At 47.1% G+C, this 20,776-nt stretch overlaps 2 protein-coding genes across 2 annotated transcripts in view; one reads left to right on the plus strand and one right to left on the minus strand.

Annotated features, from left to right (window-relative positions):
- The window catches only part of LOC147999027 (disks large homolog 5-like), a 100,283-nt gene that overhangs the window by 47,170 nt on the left and 32,337 nt on the right, over nt 1-20,776 (plus strand). The gene's annotated exons all lie outside the window — the stretch shown is intronic.
- Nucleotides 14,618-18,921, minus strand: LOC147999029 (disks large homolog 5-like). The gene is made up of 5 exons (XM_087595945.1): nt 18,791-18,921; nt 17,588-17,747; nt 16,250-16,393; nt 15,455-15,617; nt 14,618-15,110 (listed from the first exon to the last, which is right to left on the minus strand). The coding sequence occupies exons 1-5, from the start codon at nt 18,870-18,872 to the stop codon at nt 15,081-15,083; spliced, it is 579 nt and encodes a 192-aa protein (XP_087452071.1). The 5' UTR covers nt 18,873-18,921; the 3' UTR covers nt 14,618-15,080.

The following is a 20,776-nucleotide window of genomic DNA, read 5'->3' on the forward strand; positions in this document are numbered from 1 at the left end:
GCATCTCTTCTGGCCTGTGCTTCTGTGTGCTGAAACCTGGGGACCAACTTCCTGTGGGGTTTCCCAGGATGACTGTGCACATTACTACACTGACGTAAATCCTCAAAACTCACAAACAGCAACAGGACTGACCGCCACAGGAACGGTTCTCCATCAACAGATACCACAGACCAGCAAGCAGAAGCATGGGCAGGTGGTGCTGTGGTTCACACACTTCTCTTTCCTCACTAGGGCAGGTGACCCACTGAAGAAAACAAGGAGGCAGCAGGATGGAAGAGGAAAACTACAACCCAGTCCTTGCATTAAACACCCAAGCACATTTAGACTAGAGGAGAGTAGTTTGCCAAGAATGAGGGCCACTTTGGACATCCATCATCAATAGCCCTGGCTGTCTAGGCCAGCATCAGATCCAGCCGTCTCCAGGCAGGTGTCCGCCAGGCCCTCAAGGGCACTAAGAGCATTAACCATGAAAAATAGAACAAGATATCTGCCTCTTGCCTGCCTGACAGCCAAGCATGTGTATGCCCTGGCTATGCTCACGCTGGGACCCCTGCTAGATATTAAGATATAGAGACCTGATAGTTGATTAGGACCCTGTTCGAAAAGGAAGATACAGGATATTTCCCTCTGGCATCCATATGTGCATGCATGGTTGTACAAGCTGGTAGAATCTCTCTCTCTCTCTCTCTCTCTCTCTCTCTCTCTCTGTCTCTCTCTGTCTGTCTCTCTCTCTCTCTCTCTCTCACACTCTCTCTCTGTCTCTCTCTGTCTCTCTCTGTCTCTCTCTGTCTCTCTCTCTCTCTGTCTCTCTCTCTCTCTCTCTCTCTCTCTCTCTCTCTCTCTCTCTCTCTCTCTCTCTCAAAGTTTTGAAGCACAGCAGAAGAATCTCTGGGACTCTAAGCCTGAGCAACCTCATCTGTGAGCCACAGCTTCTGTGTGAGAGCTCCTTTGTGTGAGAGGCATAGGGTGACTGAGGAAGGTTGCTGGTGTCCATCCCTGGCCTGCATGTGCATGCATACAGACACATGGATACATGCACACGCTGAGTTCCCCTCATCCAATCCTGAAATCTGAAAACACTGAATTTCAAATCCAGGCGTTCTCCTAACCTACACCTTCCCTCAGGAATTGGAGATGAGGCCTTGCAGGAATCCTCAACCAGTGAGACTGGCCCAGACCTTCTGAGATCCATTCTGCCCCAGGAGAACACAGCAGGTGTTATCAGGACAACACAGAAACTCAAGACTCCAGCCTGATGCAGGGACCACCTGCTGGGTTAGGAGAAGACTCAGCATCAGGTTCCTGAATGAAAACATCACCTCTGAACACACGGGGTCGCTGTGGCTATGCCTTCAAGGCATCTTCAGCAGCAGCTTAAATGGACTAGGGATGACTCTGGGAATCTGCCTGCAGGGTGATTTGGGAATCCTTTTGCTAAGGCTTGATCGCTAGATGTTGCCACAGAAACCCTTGAACTCTTCTTGGAGTACAGTCCAGGCAGAGGCTGAACACAAAACATTCTGATTATGAACTGAGTTTAACAGATAATCCGGAACCTGAAGGCCACAGGTCCAAAGGTCTGCACTGCAGGGGTGAGGCATCACTGCAGGGATGACCACACAGTGCAGGGGTGAGGTGTCACTGCAGGAATGACCACACACTGCAGGGGTGAGGTGTCACTGCGCGGATGACCACACACTGCAGGGGTGAGGCATCAATGCAGGAATGACCACACACTGCAGGGGTGAGATGTCACTGCAGGGATGACCACACACTGCAGGGGTGAGGAGTCACTGCAGGGATGACCACACACTGCAGGGGTGAGGCGTCACTGCAGGGATGACCACACACTGCAGGGGTGAGGAGTCACTGCAGGGATGACCACACACTGCAGGGGTGAGGTGTCACTGCGCGGATGACCACACACTGCAGGGGTGAGGTGTCACTGCGCGGATGACCACACACTGCAGGGGTGAGGCATCACTGCAGGGATGACCACACACTGCAGGGGTGAGGAGTCACTGCGGGGATGACCACACACTGCAGGGGTGAGGTGTCACTGCGGGGATGACCACACACTGCAGGGGTGAGGTGTCACTGCGGGGATGACCACACTGCAGGGGTGAGGTGTCTCTGCAGGGATGACCAGGAAGTTGACTGAGCTCCTCAGGGCTCTCCCTGTCCTGAATGTGCTTCCCTTCTAGGTGAGCACTGCAGCTTTCAGGGTGCTGGAGCCCTGTGTGGGCAGCAGTAGAAACTGCTAGCCTTGTTATTCACAGCTGAAACTATCACACAGGGCATTCCAGAAGTGAACACCACCAAAGTGGGGCCTTTCACAGCATTCTGGGTAGGATGGCACAAAGCCCCATGACAATTTCGCCTGTGATCCATACCAAATGTCTGCTGTCACTGCCTGTCTCTTAGGAGCCACCTGGATGATCCAGGGGATGGTCCTGAAGAAAAGGCTTGGCAAAATTGAGGTCTCCAAAGCCAGAGGAGCAGTGAGGAGGTGCAGGGGCCGTAGACCATGGAGACTGATATATGCTGATGTTAGACTACCCAGACTCATCCCTGTGTCCAAGTCTGGATGTCACAGAGGCACCTGGCAAAGGTCCCAACAGTTTCCTTCAGGATTCAGCTGTCTCCCTACTTGCCCTCCACCTAACCCACTTCCTGTGGTTCTGGGAGTCAAGGACTTCATCACCTTTTTCGTTTAATTGTCATATTGCAGGTACTGTGACTCGACCACTCTTCCTCCTGCAGGAGACACATCGTTTGTCACAGAACAGGACTGCTGCACCAGGAAGACCCATAGCATAACCAGGACGCTACAATGAAAACATGACTGGCCCTTCATGCTGAATGACAGGAAAAGCACCCAGCCTTCTCTTTGTTGCAGACTGGATTCCTCAGCCTTCCTGTTATGAACAGGGCATTAGTACCCTTCACAGGATACTTAGTGTTTATAAGACATTTATAGAATTCATCTTGTATATAAGGCCATTGGGCTAGGAGCCAGCATCAAGGCATCAAGTAGGAGGAAATACAGAAACATTCTAGGAAGGGACAGCCAGGGGCCAGTGGGATGGCTCAGTGATTGAGGACCAGAGTTCAGTTTCCAGCACATGGATGTTCACAGTCATCTGCAGAATCAGATCTAGGGCGTCCCATGACCTCCGCAGCTCCCAAGCAGCTACATGTATGCGTCTTAGACACTTCCTACTCACCGTGAAACAACCTAAGCCACAAAACATCCCACACCTTCTTGGATGGGCCCATCCCTGGGGGAGTCTTGTGTGTTCTGGGCTCAACTCTAGGAAGGCTTGGCCTTGTTTTATAGGATGTCTTATTCCTTGTATCAGCAGAGAGAGAAAAAAAAAAAAAGATCCAGTCCTGGAACCCTAGAGGACACTGCCATGATGTCACTGCTGTGCTGGCTTAGGCTTAGAGATATCTCCATGATCCATCCGAGTCACCTAGAGCTCAGGGAATGATGGAAAAGTCCATGTGAGATCGCCCAGCGCTTGCAACCATGAGAAAGCTTGGAAAACACAGGGCACATGTGGTGTTTGATCCTGGGACAGTTCAACCCTCTTGAGCCTGCAGCTAAGACAAACAGTTACACTGGCCTGAGTGCACAGGCCAGATCTCAGAACCTGTTTGCCAACCATGGAACACTCTGGATCCCTCCTCACAGCTGGACCTTGATCTGCTACACCTCATCCACCCAAGCTTCTCAAGAAATGAAGCTACCAGGTTAATATAACAACTAACTGAAGGCAGCAAGAGCCTTCAGCCGCCCTGTGGCAGTAAGGTCAGTCCATAGGTCTCCTGTCCCTGCACCCTCAGTACCTGTGAGAGCCATGGCCACCTATTCCCTTCTGAGGTGAGAACAATTATACACACAACCTTGCTTTCAACAAATCCTGCCTTGGCCACTGGTGGGACCCTCATGAGATGCAACAATCTGATGCAGACCTCCTCAGACACTTTGGCTTCCTTTCTGGCTGCTGGAGCTTGGGCCCTCTGGCCTGGCCTAATGTAGGATCAGCAACACACAACTCTGTTGGGCCTCAGCCATCCCACATTGGGGGCCCTGCTTCACTCCTAGGTGCATCCGTTTCCCACATCTCTCCAGTCTCTCCCTCATCCCTAATTCCCCTAGCCTCTCAGGCCCAGCCCTTCAGTCTCTGATGGAGACTGTCCTGGAAGGACAGGAGCCACTCCCCTGAGATACTCTCCCACCCCATGCTGCTGGACTCATCTCTACAGGAACAGCCTGCTGCTCCCCTGCCCCTGCAACCCACTTCCTAGCTCTGCTTCACACAAACACTCTAAGATCTCTACACTGGATTCCTGTTCTATTTTGCTCCCTCTCTGTCCTCCAGAAGTTCTGCTGCTCTCTCTCACCACAGCAGGACCCACCAAGACACTGCTCCTGACCCCAGCAGCCACCAGCAGCCCAGGTCATGGGGCTACTAACAGCTTTGGCCCAGGACTCAGGGCTCCTTCCTTCTTCAGTATCGAGTCCAGGCTGAGACCATCTGGCCTGCTGCTGGGTCCTTGAAACCCTCAGTCTCACAGCCTCTGGGCACTCTGAGCCCTAGTCCTTATGGCTAACAAGTAGCTGCCCAGTCAAGCAACATGGGCCTCACTGGCTTCCTGGTGTGCCATGATGCTTTCCCTGCATGGCCGGGGATGACTGCATGCTAGGATTATGTCTGGAACTAGACCTGCAGGTAACACCTGATGGGTTGGCCAGGCTGTCCTCCTACTCCTGTTCTCAGGAGATTCTCCTGACTAAGCCTCCCAAGTGCTGGGATGAGAAGTATGTGCCACCATGCCAGCTAGGGGTCTTCAGGTGTGATGAAAGACTGGGATCTGTGGTCCTGGTTATTTCCAACAGTGGGGACACCAGTGTTCTGAGCATTCTGTCATCTAGGACTTATATTCCATGTACTTCACATGAACACTGTGAGACTTCTGCACTGGTTACCTGTTCTCTTTGAAACCTGTCTTCAGGTATCTGACAGTGGGAGTCTCCATGAAGTTTTTGTCACCCTGAGGATGTGGCTATATTAATAAGCTCAGGCAGCATGCAAACACAGCAGAGGTTACAAACAAGACTACCAGGCTGGGGCCACTAAGTGATAGAGTGCTCCTTTGGCATGGTGAGGGCCCAAGTTCTCTTGCAACCAACATCTGCTGGGGATGTAGCTCAGTGATTAGGCACTTGCCTAGCGTATGTGAGGTCCTGGGCTCCATCCCTAGGACTAAACCCTCATCCCCTACCCTGAACTCACCAGGTCCAGGCATCACTGTCAATCCTGAGGGCTTGAGTTCGATCCTTAGGCCCTCTCTGATACAAAAAGAGAAAAAAACTCCCTTGATTTGTGTTTGACCCCCACATGTGTCATGCCCGCCCCACTTCGAGTGTACAATTAAGGAAAGCATGAGTAAGTGGTTGAGAGGCACACACTGCCCTTGCAGGACACCCAGTTTGCTTCTCAGCACAAACTGCATGTGACTCAGCAGGTCTCAGGGTGGAACTGGATATGTGACCCTGTGCTATAGCACTGTCCAGAGTGGTAAATGCAGCTTCTGAAGAGGAATGCAGGCCTGGCCTCCAGACCTCCACCTTCAAGTCCTGTCTGGAGAGCCTGATGCCCTGGCAAAAGAGACTCCTTCTCTCCAGAGGAGCACTGCACTCAAATGACACCTCAGTGATGAAAACTATCTGTCCCCAAAGGCATGCCACTGAGCAGAGATAGCCTCAGTCATGCACCTCTGCCCATCCCCAGTTCCTCATGTCAATAACTCAACCTTTCATGAACTAGATGGTAATGCTTGAGGTAGGATGATCAGTAGTTTACTGGCCAGTCTGGGCTGTATGAGATGCTCTCCCTGAAATCAGAGTCAGCAAGAAATTCAGCATGAAAGCTCTTTGTAAAGAAGCTCAATGACCCAGTTCAGAGCCTGGGACCCCGCACAGTAGGATAAAGTGACTCCCATGGCTTTTCCTCCACCTTCAACACTCATGCTTTGGCATGCACACCCCTACAAGGAGATCAATACACATGGAATAAAAAATTAAACAGAAACATTAATGAAGACAATGCAGATAATGTTTTAAAGGATCCCGGGAACCCTCACTTAGCACTTTCCTTTCCTTTGTCTTGGGAACAGCACCTGCACCAGAGACTGGAGACTTCCTGCAAGAGAGAGAGGAGAGATGCACTGTTCATTCAGCTAGAGAGCTGTGCAAAGACCAGAGCCACCCTCCTTTTTCTGACAGTGGGAGCTGGGCCCAAGTGTGGGCTGCTCCTACTAGAGGCACCACAAGAAGAGGACCCCCTTCCTCAAACCTTCCTGGAAGTCAGAGCACTGGCTATGGATGTCCCTCAGTCCTCAGAGGACTCTCTTTCAGCGATGGCTCAGAGCCTGTTAGGACAGAGAGGGACCAGAGCTTCCCCCCAAAGCAAGATCCCTGTCTTATCTGACAGGTATGAGGGCTTAGGGATGGGACAGAGGATGTGACAAGGTTACATGTAGCACAGGGCTAGGTTAGTAAGGCAATCAAAGAGGAAAGAATCCTGGAACATTCCTCATCTGTTCTTTGGGCTATGTTCGTAGGGATGAGGGGCAGTGTGGGTAGAGGACTAGGACACAGCACAGCCTTCTCTGCACATGGTTAGCTTTCTAGGCTGCCTGGTCACTGTGACCAGCAAATTTTCAACTGTGCCATTCTACTACCAAGGCTGACACAACTGGTGCACCATGTAGCAATAGGACTTTACTGACTTAGCGACATTTGGAATCACACAATGATCATGTGTCACAGAAGAGTTTTTTTTTTTTTTTAAGAAAAGGATTTTAAAAAACTAATTATTTTGTCCATCTGAGTACGCTGTCCCTGTTTTCAGACACAACAGTAAAGGGTAGTATATGAGAGTAGAAATGGTTATGAGACACAATGTGTGGTTGCTGGGGATTGAACTCAGATCCTCTGGAAGAGCAGTCAGTGGTCTTAACCACTGAGCCATCCCTCCAGCCCCAGTATACTGTATTTTCAATGTTGTTTGTTTTTATTTCCTTTTTCACGTATGTCTGTATGGCGTTTCTGTGAGTACAGGTGTGTGTGTGCCTGTGTAAAGGTCAGGGACAACCTGAGCACAGGTCCTCACCTACCTCTCATCCATGGCTGTGATTGCTAGGCTAGCCCTTCCCCCTAATCCTAGAGACTGTCCACTTTAGGTTCATATTTCCCAGTAGGAAGGGCAGGATGACAGACACTACTGCATCCAGGTTTACGTGGCTTCTAGGGACCTAAACTGTTGTTGGGCTTGTTCAGCATGAAAATAAATCCCATTTCACAGCCCTGGCTGGGCCAGGCAGCGCACAGGTCTTTGCTGCTCTTGCAGAAGACTTGGGTTCAGTCTCCAGCACCAGGGTCAGGTGGCTCACAACCAACTGAGACTCCAGGTCCAGGGACTTCCAACCTCTTTCTGGATAAACCTACATGGCAAAAGCAGGGCTGGGAGCTGGAGGTTTCTGGTGTTGGCTTCTCCCTGCTGCAGGGGGCAAATCATGGGCATGTGAAACATATAACCCTGTAATTCTACAAAGTGCAGAAGCTCCTGAGGTCCCTCATGGTGCCCTAGAGCCTGTCCACCACTCATGGAGGCTTCGGGAACATGGCTTTTTCCTGACCTGTGTGCACTGTGCATCCTCACTCTCTACCCCCTGCTTTTCGGGGTTGGAAGTCTCAGGTGTAGGAGGCGCCTACCATAGGCCTCTTCTCTCAGCATTTCAGCATTTTACCCACTTGACCTTCACCAAGCATCCTTTGCTCTACACAGTTACCTCAGCCTGTGACCCTCATCCTCCAGACTCTTGTGAAGCAAACACCCATGGGTGTGCAGCTCTCATAGTTAGCCAGGCTAAAGGGGAAGGCAGCAAATCCTTCATGAACTCTACAGCTCCTAAGGCCTAGGAAAATGTCTATACCGGGGCTAAACTCATGCTGACCTGTAAGACTACATTTTTCCTTTAAACAGAAGGATGTGTGGTGGTGTGGCACAGGCCTTTGATCCTAACACTTGGGAGGCAGAGGCAGACAGATTTCTGAATTCTAGGCCAGCTTCCTCTACAGAGCTAATTCCAGGTCAGCTACACAAAAAACAACACTGTCTCCAAGAGTAAATCAAAAAGAGAAAGAAAGAAAGAAAGAAAGAAAGAAAGAAAGAAAGAAAGAAAGAAAGAAAGATAGAAAGGAAGGAAGGAAGGAAGGATTCATATTTTGTATACAATGAGATGCCTGCCTGTCTATACCTGAACCACCATGTTAACTATAACTCTTGTCACATCTGTATTAATTCAAATACTGAAGGCCAAATGGTTAAATCTTAATGACTATACAATTGGGGGGTGGTGCTGAAGAGATGGTTGGTTTAGTGGCTAAGAGCAGAAGACCGAGGTTCAGTTCCCAGTGTCCACATGGTGGCTCCTATTAACCTGTAATTGCAATTCTAGGGAATCAGTCTGGACTTCACGGGCACCACACATACCACATGGTGCACAAGCATTTATTAGGTGAAGCACTCAGGCCCATAAAAATAAGTAAATAAAATATATGGTTAACAGACACTGTGATTCAGGAAGTTCTTAGTGACTTTGGTTATCATTTCTCTCTCCCAGAGACCTGTCTTCCTCATGCTCAGCCTCCCTGGCTTCTAGGACATTTCCTAGCTCTGTGGAGCATGAAGTACTCAACACCATAAGCCAAGCATTGCAAAGCCATCTGCACCTTCACTGCTACACCTTCTCCATGGCTGTGTCTAAAGGGAGAGACTTGGAATCCCACAGATGCAAGGACAAACCTGTTGGGCTATATGAGCCCAGCCACCCAATAGTCAGATCTACTCCTGTCCCTGGCTATGGCATGAGGCTCTTAAGACAAATTAATCTGAAGGATCTCAACAGCTATGCTGTTAGACCTCTCATTGCTCTGCCCGACCTACAAGCTCCTTTACTGGCTCAAATTCACACCCGAACTCCTCTCCTGCCTCAGCCACCATCAGCTCTTCTACTCCTCTCCACCTGTGCTCTGAAGAATCCACACTAAGGTGGATGTTAACCTCTCCATGGACCTCCAGACATATGCTTGTGATTACTCTTCATTGGCTGTTTTGTATAGGTAGGCGGGTTCTTCTACTCTCATGCAGAACACTGCTCACACATTTTGGAACTTACAACACCCTCTTGATTGAGAATCCTGACTAATGACTGACTGAACCTTCCATGCCTGAAGTCACCCTCTGTCTCCCAGTCCAAGATGAGAATCCCCACCCTAACCCCATAGTGTCCAGTTTCATCTCAGAAGCTAGGCTCTGTACTACCCAATATCATTTGGATCTTGGCCTCTAATTCTCTGTTAAATCGTTCCTCTCTTCTTTAAAACAAATTCATTTTGTTGTTTGTTTTTTGAGACAGGGTTTCTCTGTTTGGCCCTGGCTATTCTGACATGCTCTCTGTAGATCAGACTTGTCAGGAAGCCAGATATCTGCCTGCCTCGGCCTCTTAAGCACTGGGATTACTGGATTGTGCCAGCATGTTTAATTAAAAACTAATTAGTGGCAGTGCATGTTGGCACATGCCTTTAATTCCGTCCGTTGGGAGGCAGAGGCATTGTGAGTTCCAGGAGAGCCAGGGCTATAAATTAACACCTTGTCTCAAAGAAAACAAGCCAAAAATGAAACAAAAATGTTGCAATATGGTCTTAGGAATGTAACTGAGTCTGTTCTTGAACTCTGAATCCTCCCACTTTCACTCAGGTGCTAATCAGCAGGCTTCTGTCTTGACTTTCACTGAGCACTCAGGGCTGCCAGGACTGTTACCTCTCCCAGTGTAACTCCTGACTCTGTCATCCCCATCATCACAAAACTCCTGCTAAGAATTAAGGAAACCTGAATTCTAAGGAACAGTCGGAGCTCCAGTATTTCCAAAGCTCACTCTAATACAGATGGATCCTATGCTGCAGTAAAATGGTCACAGCTGGAGGTCTTAATTCCAGGACTTGGGACAGAGGGGTTGGAGGATTTTGAATTCAAGGTTATTTTTATGTTACATTGTTGCTCAAAGCGAGTTGGGCTGCTACAAGATACCCTGTCTCAAAACTATACCAAACACACCTAAAATGAAACAGAGGAGTTTGAGTGGGCACAGATGGGAAAGCTCGGCACTTTATGGCTAAGCCACCTGCTGCCAGCACCAAAGTCCATGCACAGCCCCAATTCTGAGCTGTGTCTGGGACCCCACTTAGGAGCACGCACCAAAGTAGCTCAGATCCAGGGCTTTTGGTCTAAGAGGAATTCAGGCAGTCACACTTTGGATGCCAGTTCTCCAGCTCAACTGCCTGTCAGCCCAGGATCTGGTCTTAGTCATGGCTTGGCATCCCTAAATTCCTCCCAGCTGTGCTCTGAACTCACCCTGTGCCCCGTTCTGATGAATCTGCCATTCTCCATGGGAGTAGCCTCAAGAAGTCCCTCACATCTGAAGCACCACTCTGAGTGCACTAAATACTGCAGGGGAGGGGCGTGGCCAGCAGAGCACCCACCCCTTTCAGCTGTAGAACATTTAGCTCTAGAGTGAGCACTGCTGTGCATTGTGGAACTTAAGCAGTATCCCAGTCTTGGCCTGGGAAGAGCCATTGACACCCACACTTTCTGGGGTGACATTGTCTCCTGAGGATAGAGTCAGGTCAGGAGCAGCAACTGATGTTCACGAGAGACAAACTTTCTTCACCACCTGCCCATGCTGGCCCTAGGATCTGGGCTTTTTGGGTGACATGAGTGCTGAGCCCCCCAGGTAGATGGGTTTTCAGGGGTCAGGTGGTTATTGTCACCAAAGGTATCCACAAGGATAAGTCATACTGTACTAATTCCCATATTAGATCCCTTCTCACGGGTCACAGAGGCCGTGCTGGGTCCTAAATGTGGACCCAGGTTCCTGCGCACTTTTGAGGAGACTGGTCAGGGCGCAGGCTTCAGGACATTTTGTTTGAATTATTTTGGGGGATTTTATTTTTACTGTTGGGGACAAACCTAGGGCTGCCATGTGCTGGTAAAAGGCTTTGCCACAGCTGTAGATCATCCCTAATTATAAACTCCTAAATTCTCCCAATCCTGGAACTTTCTAGGTCCCTCACATGATGCAACCTTTGGGGGATTCCTCACATAGAATCATGGGGTGGAATGCATCCCAAAGAGAGACAGTGGGAAATGTTCCCCAGTGTCTCCCTGTGGCTGTGGTGATGAGAGTGCTGACCAGTAGATGGCAGGGCCCATGTGAAACCCTTTTGTTTTCTACTTGAGTGGAATATTCACCATGCCTTTTTTTTTTTTCTTGAAACACAGGTTGCCCTGGAACTTACAGTCTTCCATCACTCTGACTCAGTTTCCCATGACTAGGATCACTGGCTTAAATTACTATGCCCATCTTTCTTTTTTTGTATTTATAAATCTTCTAAAAGCCAGAAGGATCTAGCATTTAAAATTTTGCGGTCCAAGGCATTTCCAACAGGGGATTCTTGACCTAGGAGTATCCAGACCAGTTTTTATTGTGTGGGTACTTCATTCCCATAACAGCTTATGCTTGACAAAGAGTTCCAAGGTGTGATGTCACTGGGCATCAGGCGGTGTCCCAAATAGCAGCACTGACTCAGGTTGTAATTTAGGCTGGAGAAACTTACTAGGACCCTGGTAATCCTAGCACCCTGGAGCCTCACATGTCCTTAGTCTGATCTATTGATGAATCAACTGCTCTTGAGGGTGGATTGGAATTCTAGTCACTGTGAGGCAGGAGCATTAGTATCCTACAGCCACTCTGGGCTCCATAGGAAGACCCTGTTTCAATAGTAAAAGGGGTCACTTGTGAGTTCTTACTGTCTTCCCTGAGGCCTTCCTGCTGGAGTTAGAATAGCTGTCTCACCAAGTTGAAGTAGAGGGCAGAATGTTGGTGCCTTCTATAATGAGGACGAGTGACAGATAGTCTATGGAAATTCTAGAAAGATCTACAGGTATTTATGTCCTGTGCATGGGAATTGCTGGCTTCCCTGTGTCCTTTGCCTTTAATTTGCAGTCCATGGGGCACCTGGGAATGTCCCAAAACCAGGCTGCACACAGGGCTTGTCCCATGATTCTCACTTGCACCCAGTGCCTGCCTGATTGTCATAAGTCTGACAGAGCCACTGTATGCTCTCCTGACACCTGCAGAGAGCACTATATGGGACCCTACTATCCCGACATTGCCCATCAGTGTCTACAATGTCCATATATGGCACTGAGATGGTCTAAGCTGCTTCCCGCCTATATGCTGCATCAGAATCTGACCATTCCTAATTTACTCCTCTCACACCCACATAGAAGCCCTGTACCCACACTAGCCCCAGCTGGCCTGTTGCCTACTAACATCTCATGGACTCTGCCCCAATCCCCTGCCCTGCCCTGCCCTGCCCTGCCCTGCCCTGCCCTGCTCCAATGCACTGCCCCAATGCCCTGCCCTGCCCGGCCCAATGCCCTGCCCAATGCCCTGCCCTGCCCTGCCCCAATGCCCTGCTGTGCCCTGCCCCAAACCCCTGCCCTGCCCCAAACCCCTGCCCTGCCCCAATACCCTGCCCCAGTGCTCTGCCCTCCCCTGCCCTGCCACAATCCCCTGCCCTACCCTGCCCTGCCCCAATCCCTTGCCCTGCCCTGCCCTGCCCTCACTCAGCTGACATTGTGGACATCTCAAGAAAGTCAGTGGACAATGGCTGACACACTTGTCTGAAGACTGGAAATGTTTCTCGATCTTGGAGAGGAAAGAAGGACCCTCCACCTACACTTTCCTCTAAGGAAGTTTATTCAGGTGAGGGATGACAGGGACTGTTTTGTCTCATGTCACACATGTCAGTAGAAAATATCCTAGGTATTGGATGGCGCTGTTAGCATTAACAGAACAAAGCCCATAGTGTTGGGAAGGATAATACATTATGAGTAGGATTAGAAAACCCCAAGCCTCTTCCAGGTCCTAAGAGGGCAAAAAATAGCACCAAACATAGCATTAATGTGATAGGTTGGTTAAATCTAGTTACTAGGTTCTAGTGTGATACCTATGACCCTTTTTGTGTCATGGTCAGCTTATAATGACTAGAGGACCTAAGCTTGAGAGTCACCAATGCCTCTCCCTTGCTTCTCCAGCTGCTGAGCATTGAAAAGCCCTAATGAGACAGCATCTGTTTGCAGACATACTGGATTATTCTTCTTCACTTTATCGCTCTGAGTCACCTCCACTCTCAGTAAGTCAGTTTAATTCCATAAATTGGAAATGAGTCCCGTGGAATATATACTTTCTCAATACAATCACAGATTTCCATGTAAAAGGTGAAACATGAACTGTCCCACCTAAGCTCTGGGCTTGCACAGACGTGCTATGCAAAAGAAACATGTGGTCACAGCTGCAGTCTGCATTCACTATGGATGCTCTTGAGGTCCTCCCTGACCTGCATAGATTAAGATAATTATCTTGCTTTCTATCAAAAGAATTCATTATGCCAAGTTGGCCTGTAGAAGGAGGCTAGTCTCTTCAGTATTTTATCAGATGTGCTTAATGTATATAATCATCGATAGTAAGTGAAAGATCTGTTTGGAATTGAAACTGAGTGATGCTGGAGGATGATCCTGAATGCACAATGAGCAGTGGAGGCACCAGAGCCCGGTGTGGATGCCTAGCAGCCTACCACATTGAGCAGGCACCGCTCAACCACCTGTACATACACATCTCCTGAGATCTCTCTCCTTAATGGGAGATGATGGCGTCCATCTAGTATAGCACATGCCCTGGAAGGACAAAAGCCACCTGCAGGAGCTGTGGTGATGACTCCCAGGTTAGGGAATCTGCTGCTCTCTCAGAAGAACCACGTGGTCCCTAACAATCATCTACAGTGGGGAATGCTATTCCCTCTTTTGGATCATGAGGGAAATGCACTGAGGAGTGGACCAGACATACATTTGAAAAAAAAAGATCCATTGAGTTAAATGATAAAAATAAATATAATCAGCAACAATAAAAAACACAGCATATGAATGATCAAGTGAAACAGCACCTATAAAAACCTATTTCCCAAAATGACGTTAATGGTCATTATCTTTGTGGTTTAATACTAATGCTGTATTGTAAGAAAAACTGAGGCACATGGTTCTCAATTAGGATTATTCTATATTCCTTTGTGAAAGTTGTCATTTTTTCTGCAGCTCTACAGGCATGAGTGTGTGTTACTCAATATCTGGTGCACACAGTCAATAAGGAATGTGTGTTGTAGACTGATATAGTTAGGATGAGAAGAATACATGACAGCATGGATACAGTATGTCAGTGATTACATCATAAAGTGTGTGTCCATAAAAAAAGTCACATTATCCACACAAAAGACACTATCACTTTGTGTACCCCTTGGTGGCTTTGAATTCCCTGTTTACCCATGCTGCCTGGTCCATGCAAAGATCCATATCCAGCTGTCAGTTCTAAGTCTACAGGAGGGGAAAGGACCCTTGAATAAGATGGTCTTAAGAGTCAAGAGTTTCAAATCAATTTTTATTCATAAGGAGTACAATTTACAAAAAACAGGAATAAAATGAATACCTAAAATGGTATAAAATGAAAAACAGTAACAAGAATATATAACTATGAAATAACAAAAAGAAAACTTCAATGAAAATCATAACCAAAAACATTTCTTAACAGCATTTTCTTAATGAACATTTAGAAACACAGTTGTAGTGCTGTTTCTCCTCTAGGACGTGAGATGTCAAGGCAGTCCCCTCAGTTGTCTCTCAAATGGTGTTGTCGGTATGAGAGAGGAGAAAGACCTCAACCAGACAGGCTGGCATACGGATACATAAATGTAGGGTCTCTATACATTGAGGAAATTATCTGAGAAGAAGAATATTCACCCACAAAAAGTCTTTGACTGTGAGGATTGTCGTCACAGGGAACTCCTGAGAGAGAAACTCATTCTACAGGGGGCTGTCTTCCTGGGATCCGTCCTATTCCATGTCTCCTGCAGTTCCTGAGACCTGGGAGAAGAAGGCAGCTATTAAGACACGGATGTGGTGGGGACATGCATACCAGCTGTCAAGTTGCTGCCTTCAGTCATGTGATATGTTATTCCTCTGTCACCATTTCTGGATTGCAGTTTCAAAAAGGGCAGAGAAGTATAATTGCCCATAATTCAGTTTCTGAAGAGTGGTTAACATCCCAGAATACTTGTGCATAGACAGAGCAATGAATAACTCTATCACATGAGGTGGGTGACTGACTGGGTGTGGGGAGATTAGAAAGGTGATAGGGGAAGCAAAGATGTATCCAATAGGCAAATGGTATCAGACATTGTTAATCTGACTCAGCTGCTTGTTCCTACCACATTTTGCTGGGTCTGGAGGTTGCTGGTCTTCTCCTGTTCGTCTTCATCATTCGGGTTCAACTCAAACAAATATCGCTGTAACTCCTTGCACTCCTGCTTCAATGTGACCAACTTCTTCTTCATACATGCCTGGTCCATCAGGAGCCGGCTGTGCAGGTTGCTGGAAACACACTCTGCATAGTAAGATCCTGAAGCCTCTTCCTCCCATTCCAACTGCCAAATCCCACAAACTCCACCAGGACCCAGATTCCCATAAAGACTTCGTAGAATACATCTCCATACATGTAAGGCTGCTGCACAAACAGCAAACGGCCAATCCAGGGAAGAATAAATTGTTTCTGTGACCCAAGCACCAATAAGAGTCCATGTCTCTCCAAAAGAACAAGGGATCTACAACTATCCATGAAAGCCCAATGCATCGGGGCAACATCAATTAGTAGGCAGTAAACAACCACAAGAGGACAGTAGAACCAAGGGAGGTCATGCTAACCATGTGGTCCACACATTCAGCTTTGTTAAACCTGGTATGACCCCAGAGGCCCAGGTCGGCCTAATAACACTCTGATGCCTGAATCAGTATAGATCTATCCAGAGCCTTCTAAAGATGCATTGACACTGTGGTGAGAAGTCACAGTCTCTTATGGAACTGAAACTGAGTCCAAAAGACCCACGGCACAGTGATATTTAAACAGCAGAAGACATGGACCCAGAGCTGCAGGCTCTCCAGTCCAGAACAAAGAGAAGCAGCAATGGATATTCCACAAGTGATGGGCCCTTCTGACCAGTACTTACCGATAGAAGTTAATCTCCTTCTTGAGCTCCTGAAATTTCTCACGATGTTCAATGTTCTTTGTGTCTAAGTTGTGCAGTAATGACATGACCTGTTTCTCCTTTATCTTCAAGTTTTCATAAAATGGATTTGGCCTGAAGTACGGGCTGGCCCCAGGAAGATAGAACCCAATGAACATCGAGGTTTAGGATTATATGAACTCAGGCTGCGTCCTGTACTACCCCAGCCCTGGAAGGACACTTTCTGAATTCTACATATTTGGATCTTCTTCAGCTTCAGAAACTTGGAATTGTGTGCCCAGGATAACAGAAGCTAAGCACCCAGATAAAGGGTTCCCTGGCTCACTTTTTTCAATCAGGAGGGCTGGATCTGCATTCAAACCTGTTATGCTGTCAAGAGCCTAGGCCATAGAGCTTACCCAACCACACACACACACACACACACACACACACACACACACACACACTTCCAGAAACCTCTGATTTCATTTTTCCTGTTTTGACAAGTGGAATGCTACAAGCCGAATAACTAATATTCTAGAGGCAGACAGTACACATAATTCTGGAGATGAGACCAGATATTGCCACAAACTTATAATCTGCCCAAGGCATACAAATGTATAGACAAATGTGACCACACAGGCAAAGAACTGTGCTGTTGAAAGTGGGGCTTCCAAAATAAAGCACTCACACCTCCATGAAACTATTATACAGGTAAATCCTGAGGTCAAAAAACAGACCCCTAAATTCCAAGGGTGGAGGGACACAGAAACATATAAAAGTTGTGCATATGCATGCAGACCTGTGCACACACAGACACACAAACTGGGACACACCCACAAGAAAAGGAAAGTAAACAGACTCAGAGAATGAGAAAGAGAGACAAATATGGAAAGAGCACAATGAGAATCAGTAGAAATGTATGCACCATTACTGTCTCGGAATTTAAGGCACAGAGACAAGAAGGAACAGGCCTGAGCCTCAGGACTTCTAGTTAAGCATTGATATGAACACTGTGGGACCTGTCACCTAAGGGTGCTGCCATGAGATGATAGCATTCAGTCACCTTCCTAGCAAGTACAAACACTCTCCATAAACTCACAGCACCTAGAACCTTGCAAAGCTACCACCTGTCAAGGGCTTTCCAATTGTACACTGGGAACTCATGCCCAAGTGACTTTATCCCTGAAATCTTCACTCAGATCACAAGTTCAGATTTTCAACAGGTGGAATCAGAGGGTCCATTTCCAAACTCACTCCTCAGTAAGGGTCAGGTTCTGCATCTCCTCTCTATGGGAGATGAGGTTTAGAACAAGGTCCTTTTCTTGGAGCAATGCATACCTCTTGCTCATGGATCCACCTGTCACATAAAGGAGGCGATCTGTCAGCTCATTTCTCTCCTTGGTAGTTAGCTCCAGTTCTCTATTCAGCCTCTCCTCTTCCTCATTTGCCTGCACCTTGTTTTGGACATTTTCAGGGGATGACGTCTGTCTGCAGGCCTCTGTAAGTAGAAGAATACAAGTGAACCCGCATGGGGCGAATGCATAGAGCATACACAGACCACAGTGTCGCCCAAACAGGAGAACATGCTTGGAAGCCAGTGTCACTGCAAGGAGTTTGGTCTATGTGTAAGAGGCATCCTAAGTGGATCACAGTTACCCCACTACTATATACAGACCAAGAGATGTGAGCAGCCAGGTGTTCCCTATGCCCAACCACACAGGCTTACAAGTACCAGAAAGATGCATTCTCCAGGATTATTATCAGGTACGCAGGCTACAACCTGGTTTCAGAAGTCAGATCATCAATTCAGCATCCACAATGACTTGATTGATCAGGGATACTCAGATATCCTACACTGTTACGCTAGTCCAATGACTTTGCATTAAAAAGTCATATAGGGGGAGGACATGGTCAACAGACTTATTAATTCCCCCTACAGAAATGACAAATGCCCCAGAAGTGCCAATAGGTTACAAGCTCTTTCTCTACCTGCTCCGTATAGTTGGCTACTGTAGAAAAATATCTGCCACACAGAACCTCTAATATATGAAGGTAAGATTGGCCCCGTCAGCCAGAGGTAGTCAAAGGAGTTCTAAGAATATAAGGTCATGGCCAGGAGCACAGTTCTCTCCCTCTTACTACTGTCAGATAGTCACTGAATTTAAAGAAGCAATGAAAGTGAAGTACATTGATGCCCTGTTTAATTCAGAAAAGTTATACCCTCCACGACTACTTATGGTGTTATTATATCAATTTAACATACCGAATGCAGTGTAAAAGTAAAGACTAGAAGTTCACCCAATAATAGCATAGGCACTGCCATATCCTCCATGTGGTTATGGAGAAACTAATGATGTGAAAACCTTGACTTTCAGGAATTGTGATAATCATGGAATTCAATATCTGTGGAGATGTTCCAGTGGTTGTGGCCCATTACTAAAAAGGCCAGCGGAAGACCCCCACACACACCCCTGACAGGAAGCTCAACATACACTGCCCAGAACTTACTCCACATTCCCCATGTCCTGTGTCCATCATTACCTTTAGGTTTCGTTTGCTTCACTCTAGACTCTTCTCTATCAACATCAACTCTCCCAAAGCGCCTACAAAGACGGGCAAACATGTCTGTGGATATATCCTTTGGACACTAAGAGAAAAAGTAGGGAATTGGTTGTCACAACGGTACTGGTGACATCACAGGGATTCCAAGGTCTCTCTAGGAGACAATAGAATGTCCACGAAGGGACGGCTGATGTCACGGAGAACAGACTTTGCCTCCTTGCTAATGTTCTCCCTGTACTGAGCAAAAGCTGATGGACCCTTTTCAGGGGACTTCCTTGTGGCATAGCCACTGAGCACCACATGCTTCCAAAGCCAAATTTGGCTCTAGGCTTGATTGGAAAAACCTAAGTCATTGCTATGTATCTAAATGAGTGCTTCCTCCCCAATCCCTGCACAGAAATGTTTCATCCTACCTCAAATTCTCCTCAGTCAGCAATATTACCCATTAAAGATTACTGAGAAATCACACCAGTTCCTATAAGTAGCCAAAGAGGTCTCCTGTCTCATCATGTGCAGGTGCATGAAATCACACCCAGAAATAGCCTGTAGGGTAGGTTGCAATGTGGGTGTGTGTTATAGGTACAACCTGAAGCTTTGTGCTTAACATTTGACAGTTGCCACCAGATTCCTTAGGAGATAGAATTGCATTCATTATGGTCCTGGCAACAATGTGGTGATCTGTTAGCAGAGGAAACTGAAATATTGGATCCACCAGTGAATGCACCCTCAGGCTGAGTGTGGGGCTCTCCTCTTTGCACTTAAGTTACCAAAGTAGAATTGCTTACAGTCCTCTCTAAGCTATAACGTGTGATTTCATCTGAAAAATAAAATAGTCAGCAGATGTGGGGGGGGGGATGCAGCCAAAGGAGTAGGACAAGCCTAGAGACATAACTCAGTGGACAGAGTAAGAAACAAGCATCTTTACTCCTGTTTCATGGATTACCCCACAAAACTCAAACGCATCTATCCTACTAAAAAAAAAAAATACAGTTATTTTATTGAATGCATACACTAATACTGTTTACAGTATTAGTAGCAAAGCTCAGATTTTGGGGGCAGATCCATGACTTGAACTATCTTCCTGACAACATATAAAACAATAAATAAATAAATAAATAAATAAATAAATAAATAAATAAGAAAAAAACAGAAAAATAAAAAACACAAAAAGCACAAGCCTCTCATGTGAAGTTACAGAAGAGTGATCCAGTGGTCACTTCTGACCAGGCCATTTTAGCTATGACAGTGCATAGTGACCCTTAATTTGATGGGTCCTATATACAGCTTTGTGCAATATTGTCATTTTAACAAACCTCATCCAGAACATACATAACGACACAGGATATGATTGCCATGTCCTTGCTGTGTATCAAGTTATTTTTCTGTGTCCTTGATTGTCAGGCATATTACAGCAACAATCTGAGATGGCTGGTAGACTTGGAAGAAAGTGGATATGAAAGATCCCCGTTTGATATCAGTACAGCCATTTCTTACGAATGAGAATCTTTTAAGCTGGCCCTCGCTTAGCCCCTACACATTAGACAATAGAACAGAAAGTACAGAAAGCACATTCCCACCCACTCCCTAGGAAGCTGCCTGACCATAAGAACAGAGGGTATAGAACATATTTACTGCAGGGCAATTACAAGACAGGAAACATCTCTGGGAAGCTGACTGACCACTATAGAAGTGAGATGTCCTTGGTACTGAATGCAGCTGTGCTATAGGCTGACATAGCTATAGCCTTGTCCTGGGAACTCCAGAAGAGAAACACCTGCCAAGACAGATATCCTTGGTCCTTGTCCTGGGAACCCCAGGATAAGAAAACATATATCAAGTCAGACGTCCTTCATACTGAAATACCTGCATTGATGTGGTTAAGACCTTATCCCAGGAATTCCAGGATGAGAAACATCTGCCTAGTTAACCTTGGCACCGAAATACCTGAGGTAATGAAATTGTGTA

The sequence above is a fragment of the Rattus norvegicus genome, chromosome 19 (genome assembly GCF_021556685.1).
Source record: "Rattus norvegicus strain SHRSP/BbbUtx chromosome 19, alternate assembly SHRSP_T2T, whole genome shotgun sequence".
Lineage (NCBI taxonomy): Eukaryota > Metazoa > Chordata > Mammalia > Rodentia > Muridae > Rattus > Rattus norvegicus.

What these genes read in the sequence shown, in the direction of transcription:
- LOC147999029 (XM_087595945.1), bottom strand. Translation starts at nt 18,872, where the DNA reads ATGTTTGCCCGTCTTTGTAGGCGCTTTGGGAGAGTTGATGTTGATAGA. An exon ending in GAAGCAAACGAAACCTAAAG is followed by an intron (nt 17,748 to 18,790) that starts GTAATGATGGAC and finishes TTCTACTTACAG; the next exon opens with AGGCCTGCAGACAGACGTCA. An exon ending in GGTGGATCCATGAGCAAGAG is followed by an intron (nt 16,394 to 17,587) that starts GTATGCATTGCT and finishes TCCTGGGGCCAG; the next exon opens with CCCGTACTTCAGGCCAAATC.